Below are 7694 nucleotides of genomic sequence, written 5' to 3' on the forward strand. Positions count from 1 at the left end.
ATATATATATATATATATATATATATATATATATATATATATATATATATATATTTTGTATAAAATATCTAAACAAATGTTTAGATCATAACTATATTCCAAATATATTTAGAAGATATGAACGAAGCAAAACATTCATTCAACCGATACTGAGTGCCATGTGTTTCGAATTTAAATTGCGTGTGAATAAGACTTTTATTTTGAGCAGGCGACGTGACGTCATACGTCTGCGCCACGCTCTGAGCTGAAGGTTTGTTTTTTTTTTATCGTTTTTGCGTGTCCATCACTATAAAATACATTTCATAGTTTTTGCACACAACACAAGATTTATAATTCAATGTTACATTGTTATGTTTTATCTAACATTAATGGACGTTTTTTATGTATTAGTTGTGACTAAAGCACACCCACACATGAGTAACAGAATAAGTGTGTCTTGTTTCGCTTCTTGTATCGTGAATCAGTTTGTCGTAATGAATTCGGCTTTGATCTTTAGTAATAACACAGAAGCCATCATCAATGATTAACTGATCTGAAGCGCTCCAATCAGCACCTGCTGGTCAAAACTGTGTACATGCAGCGAGATTACATCTTGTGTATTGAGAATATTTACAGACCTATGACATTCTGTGTGTGTTCTGTTATCTTTTGTATTTCTGTTTTGAAGTGTTGGCTATTTATTTATTTAATTTAAGACCATTAATTAACACTCTGACAGACACCATTCCAGTGCACTGACTGCCAAACAAGGAGCTAGAGATTTACTATGGATTTATATTTATATTAACTTTTTGTTAATTATTCTTAATAATTAATTATTTATCTTAAACATGACAGAGTGACCAAAGATGCAGAAAAACTCCCGGTGAAGCAACTGAGATCCATGTGACTAATAAAAAGATGGTGTTTATTAAGGAAGAGAGTGAACACTTGAAGATTGAAAACTCATTCAGAGTTAAACATGAAGAAATGAAGGAACAAACAGGTAAGTTTACATTTCCAAAACTGAACTTACATTACATTTACATTAGAACTTACATTACATTTACACAAGTTATTGTGCACAAGCTTTTATCCAAAGTGACTTACAAATGAGGAAAATGGAAGCAATCAAAGTGATCAAAAGAGCAATGATATAAGTGCTATAACAAGTCTCAGTTAGTTTAATGTAGTGCACATAGCAAGAAAAGTTTTTATTTTTATTTTTTATTATTTAATAATAAAAAAATCAACACCAATAGAATGGAAAAAGAATATAGCAAGCTAGTGTTATTCTTGCTTTTTTTGTTGTTGTTAATTGAAATCAAGCGGTTATTAAATTAAGAGTGTTTTTTTTTTTTTTTTTTTTAAAGAATAGAATTAGAATAGAGAGTGCTGTAGTTAGACGGTCAAATAAAGATGGAAGAGGTGTGTTTTTAGACAATTCTTGAAGATGGCTGAGGCTGAGTTTGGGCAGGTCATTTCACCTAGAGGGAACATTTAATGTAAAGGTCTGTGAAAGTGATTCTGTGCCTCTTTGGGATGAACAATCAAGTGACGTTCACTTGATTTACAGCAATCATCGACTTGATTGCACAGACACTATTTAAACTGAGCTGAGCTGGATGATGACATCACTGAATTCAATGATGAACTGCCTTCAACTGAAAATTGAGTGTTTACTATTGTCCTTTTGCATTATTGACACACTATTTTCCTATTTTATACTGTAAAAAAGTGTAAATAAAATAACTCCCTCTCCAGTTAAATGTTGAGGTCTGGTTTGTCTACTTTGTGTCATTAAACTGATGTTAACTTGTATTTGTTTCGTTCTGTCCTAGATCTGGTAGCGTTGAAAGAGGAGAGGGCAGTACTCAATGAAATGAAAGAGGAAGACCGTGATTTCATGACTGAAGACAAGTCTTTTAGTTGCTCACAAATACTTCCCCACAAAATATAGCTCAAATGACAGGAACCCTTAATTCCCACACAAGAGAAGCTTCTGGAGAGAAGCCTTTCAAATGCCAGCAGTGCGAAAGGAGTTTCTGATTAAATAAATGCCTTAAGAATCACATGAGAATTCACGCAGAGGACAAGCCTTTCACATGCCATTATTGTGGAAAGAGTTTTTGTCATAAAGGTAGTCTCAAAACTCACATGAGAATTCACACCGGAGAGAAGCCTTACTCGTGCCCGCTGTGCAGAAAGAATTTCACATATAAACCAACCTTTAACGCTCATATGAGAAGTCACACTGGAGAGAAGCCTTACACCTGCAAACTGTGTGAGAAGAGCTTTTCACAAAAGGGAAATCTAAAGTATCACATGAGAGTTCACACTGGAGAAAAGCCTTTCACGTGCCCTAACTGTGGAAAGAGTTTCAGTTATAAAGTAAGCCTCAAGTCTCACATGAGAATTCACACGGGAGAGAAGCCTTACTCATGCCCTCAATGCGGAATGAATTTTACGTATAAGGAGTCCTTTGTTATCCATTTGAGAGTACACACAGGAGACAACCTTTACACCTGCAAACTGTGTGGAAAAAGCTTCTCACAAAAAGGAAATCTGAAGTATCACATGAGAATCCACACTGGAGAGAAGCCGTTCACATGTGATGAGTGTGGTAAGAGTTTCAGATACAAAGTGACCTTAAATAAGCACACCAGGATTCACTCAAGAGAGAACTGTCCTGCATGTCATCAATGTGGAAAGAGTTTCTCCGACAAGAAAGACCTTAAGAATCATGTAATAACTCACATCGGGGAGAAGCCTTTCATGTGCCACCACTGTGGAAAGAGTTTCACACGTAAAGGAAATCTCAAGACTCACAGGATAATTCACACGGAAGATAGGCCCTTCATATGCCATCACTGTGGAAAGAGTTTCAGATTTAAAGGAACTCACTTGAGGCTTCACACCGGAGAGAGGCCTTACATGCTTCTTAAGTGTGAGGGGGGTTTCACAAATCAAAAAGACCTGACCTCAAACTCATTCTGGAAAGAAACCGCAGTGTTTAGAGTGTGGGAAGATGTCTAGGAAATGGAGCAGTTTTAAAAGTCATCTGCGCATCCACTCTGGGGGAAGGCGATTGAATTGTGATCAGTGTAATAAAAAGTTTAATTTCCCATCACACTTACAGATACATATGAAAGGTCATGCAGATGTGAGACTCTACTTGTGTTATTTGTGTGGAAAGCGTTTTAAGTGGTTTAGCAAGTTTAAATTGCATCAGAAAGCAAGTCTCTATGTGAAATCAAGGCTGTGTTTACGCCAAAGCCGAATGTAGTCTAAATGCCGATTTTCTTCTCACATATTATTTTGTTCACAGGACCTTTTAACTGTGGCCCATATCAGATACCATCTTAACAGGTGACACTGCACCATGTGTTTTATTCTGTATCCTGTCCTTTTGTTGTGTCACATACATATGAACGCTTGTGGTCCCACCTGATCATTTCCTTTTCTATAGTTTCAAACATTTAACAGTTGCTGTAGACAGTCTCTAATTTAGTTTTTATGAAGTGGTTTGTTTAATATTTGATTCAGAAAAATATTAGAAAAGCCTTGTCTTTCTGTGTAGTGCCACAGTTGCTGTGTTTACATGCAATCTGTTTATAATCAGACTGATTGCTGAATCAGACTCAACTGGAAAGCCTTCATTCAATTCGATTGAGTTTGACTGATTATTTGTTTATTTATATTTTTCAACCATTATTTGGACGGGAAAATACAACAAAGAATATTGTTTACATATAGCGAATCAATTCACTCTCTCTCTCTGCCCAAACGAACTAACTTTCTTTTCACCTTAAGTGGCTAATTAGGGAATTGCATGTCAATAATTTACCTTATTTTTTAATAACTTTCTTCAGCAGGTAGATAGAGACATAAGACAAGTGTCAAATCAATAGAGGAGGACAGTGGACATTTTTCACAACCTTTCTTTTTACCCTAGTGGCTGATTAGGAAATTGTATCACCAAAATTTACTTTCTTTCTGTAATAACTTTCTTTATCAAGAAGATATAGATATGAAACCAGTATCAATCAAGAGAAGGGGACAGTGGACATTTTCACGACTTTTCTTTTTACACCAAATTAGGTGTATTAGGGAATTATTTTTTTATTTATTATTATTATTATTATTATTTAATAGCTTTTTACGTCAGGGAGACAGCGACATAAAACTATTGTCAATCGATAGAAGTGATTTTTCACAACCTTTTATTTTACACTTACTGGTAGACAATGGAATTGTGCGTACAAACTTCATTTTTGGGTCAACGAACTCTTTAAAAATTTTTAATTTTTAACTGGACTACAACATACCCTAGATATTGATTGAAAATGTTCTGATTCTTAGTTCAATGGTAAAGGAAATCCATGTCTTACCATTTACAAACCTGGAAGAAATTATATTCAAGGACACAGACTCCCAGAAGACTTTCACATTAACTTTCCCAGTATACTCCGCTTGATCAGGTATCTCGCTCACTGTAAAAGGTAACAAACATTTTTTTTGTCCCTCACCATAAAAATAATTATTTTCAGAATAGGTTTTATGTATATGTTGTCTTACCTCCTGGCATGCTAAACACTTCCTTTGTATGAAGATCCATAATAACCACAGGAGGATGAGAGCCACAGTTGCTACATTAATATTTTGTGTCATGTTGCACCAATACTTCAAAATGTCTGTGATTCATTCTTAGCTTTTGCTGTGATCAGGATGTGGTCACTTAGAGGCAAGTTATAACAGCATTCAGTGCAAAACTTCTCTGGTGACACAATGTATTTTGGTGGGGGAGGATCAAACACTCCCTTGCAAAGATTTTCAGGAAGGTTTGATGGATACTGCTTATCCAAGACAAACTTTAAAATTATTTGCAAACGTTCATTCCCAAGTCCAAATGGCTTTTCCTTGCTGCCTAATTGATGTTCATCCAAGTTATCTTCATCTGGTCCAATTGATTTAACAAATTTACAAAGCAGTCTATTAGTTTGAAAGAGAAACCACTTCGCGACACACTTATGTGGACATGACATCCATGCATTAACACAGGGACAATGCCAGCTGTTTCTCTGGGCATCATACTTAACCATCACCCTTCCCAATCGACTGTTGTATGAAGATTTGTTGTCCTAGACAGACACATAATGCTTTTTGGGCGGTCTAATTTTAACACCCACAGCAAGGGGGGCACTTTGGTCTGCATCCTTTTTCTTTCTTGTTTTCTGTAAATCATCTCTGCTTTACAAGCTCAGTCAATGTATCTTCCTCAAGATGACAGGTGTTTCTAAATGCCCACTCCTACCTGCTATGTCATAAAACAACAAGCAATCATCCACCTCACATTCATTTGGACCTCTCAGTTTTTGCTTTACATGGACAGGAACAGGAGGCCCACGGAAATAATTTTGGCAACTGCAAAAATACCATTCACTGCATCTATACACTGACTTGCAAGATGACAATCAGCACATATGTCCATTTTTTCAGTTGCATGCTTTCTTTTTTCGTTGCAAATTTTTCAAGTATAAAGTCACATTACATTTAGAACATGAAATTAATTTTTACTTGTTTTAAGATGTCTCAGCTCCAGCTCCTGGTCCACAGATGGTAGAATCCATTGTTTTTGGTTCATGGTGGATGGCTGGTCAGTTGGTACATGAGCTATGGTGGATGTCTGGTCCCCCTGTTCATAGTCCATTGTAGATGGCTGGTCAGTTGGTATATGGACTAAACTGGATGGCTGGACCCCCAGTTCATTGGCCATGGTCAATGGTCTGCTGATGTGCTGCTGTTTTTCCAGCCATGCTGGATTTATGAACCCCCTTTTCGTAATTTGAACCCTGTTGCACTGGTCACAGTAGACGGTTGTTGTTCATGTCATGTGATTGTCCTGGTTGACGGTCTTTCTGCACTTATATTTGTGGTATGTCTAAGGAGGTGTTTTTCCAAGTCTCTCCAACATAATATTGGTTTGCCATAGTAACAACAATGACAATGTGCGGCTTTGTGACACAAGACATGGCATTTATATATTTTGAAGCCTAAAAAAAGTATTATTAAAAAATGTGAAAAAATATTACCATTTGTCAATATTAGCCGGCTATTAATGAACACCAATACATAATTAATGTAACAAATAAAAATGATTTGGTCTACTTACTGCCATGTACAACCACCCAGGATAAATGGGACTGAAGATGGCCTGTAGCTTGGGCAAAGTGGGCAGTGAAACTTTGTGCACTTGAGGCACTGGTATGCCTCAAGAGTGACAAGCACATTTTTCAATGAAACGTGAACCTAAAAACACAATAACGTGTGTTTGGCATTTACTTCCAATTTTCGCAGACAAGCCTTACGCTAGTTCTAGACTAAAATGTATGTTTTAGCTGTTAGTCCACTGTAGTCCAGTGTCTATAATCTGCAGCGTAGATTCTAGAAATGGATAGCAGAAATATTTTGCAAAAAAAAAAAAAAAAAAGGGGGTATTGAAAGACACTGTAATGTTGTCATTTGTCTGCATTGCTAATGCTGCCTTCACATGCTCTTGGAATAATCTTTTCTAGTTAAAAATTAAACATGAACACCCTCCCATTTTGAAACTTGAATACAATGAGCTCGTAATCACGACCTCAGAAGTGAAAATTATAGAATTTCCAACAGCTCATGAAGGTAGCATACGTTAACTTTCTAAATTAAATTTTTTGGATACAATTGTCTCATTCCATTCTGACTAAAGTCAAGACTAAAACATCAACCACCAAGATAATGCACCTTTTTACAACTTGTAATACATTGTACAAGTCTAAAGACTGTTCAACAAACTTAACCCTTCAACTCATCGTTCATGGCGCTGAAAATCTGACGGAAGCTGTCTTCTTCTTTGTTTGGGCAACTCGCAGCGTACATTACCGCCATGACATTAAAGAGCCAGTAAGATGAAAATTCTAAGCTTCCTATCACTGCTTATAAGTCCTGTACATTAGGTTTAAATCCAACCAAGGTTAAAAAACATTGTCATTTTGTCAACATATCATTTTAAAATTACCTCAATTCTCAGAGATCCCCAAACGGTTCGCGCGAAGCTGTTCAAAAGATTCAGTTTCCTTAAACCCCACCTTTCGGTAGCATACTGTGTTCTGATTGGTCAACTGACATAGTTTTGATTGGTTGTTCCGCACACGACTTCACTATAAACAATGCGTTAGCATCTGTTTGGGGTGAATTATGTCATATTCCTCTCACCGCGAAGCAAACAGTAAAATAAAAAACTTGAACAGTCTCGCTGCTTTTTCTTCTGTGTGTGTGTATTCAAGCCGCTCGCTTCAGTTTGAATCTGAATAGCGCGTTCAGCGCGGGGGCGTGGTCACATTAGATATAACGAAGGGAGACATGAAAAACAGGCATCGCATTGTTTTCATATGGATTACTTTATCACAGAATATCTGTTTTCGGCAGCACTTGTTTAGTTTTAAAGTAGACATGTCAAGCTTTCTATAGATATCTCTCTCATGTCTCTTCGTTGAGCATTCATGGAGTTACACTTCATTTTAATGACGTGTTTGTACATGACGATCAGCACAGACAGGCTGCAGACAGCACACATACTGATAAGACGCTCGGGAGAAAACAAACACATAACTTCATAATCATACTTCGCGTTGTGATTCGGAGATGCTTGTTGGTCTAAATAAAGTTGGTAATGA

At 36.6% G+C, this 7694-nt stretch overlaps 1 protein-coding gene across 1 annotated transcript; it reads left to right on the forward strand.

Moving 5' to 3' along the window:
* Positions 1 to 282: 282 nt before the first annotated feature.
* On the forward strand, positions 283 to 5611 carry LOC127970691 (gastrula zinc finger protein XlCGF8.2DB-like). Its single transcript, XM_052573379.1, has 2 exons — positions 283 to 985; positions 1821 to 5611. The coding sequence occupies exon 2, from the start codon at positions 2053 to 2055 to the stop codon at positions 3013 to 3015; it is 963 nt and encodes a 320-aa protein (XP_052429339.1). The 5' UTR covers positions 283 to 985; positions 1821 to 2052; the 3' UTR covers positions 3016 to 5611.
* Positions 5612 to 7694: the final 2083 nt, after the last annotated feature.

This window comes from Carassius gibelio, chromosome B13 (assembly GCF_023724105.1).
Source record: "Carassius gibelio isolate Cgi1373 ecotype wild population from Czech Republic chromosome B13, carGib1.2-hapl.c, whole genome shotgun sequence".
In the NCBI taxonomy this organism is placed as follows: Eukaryota; Metazoa; Chordata; class Actinopteri; order Cypriniformes; family Cyprinidae; genus Carassius; species Carassius gibelio.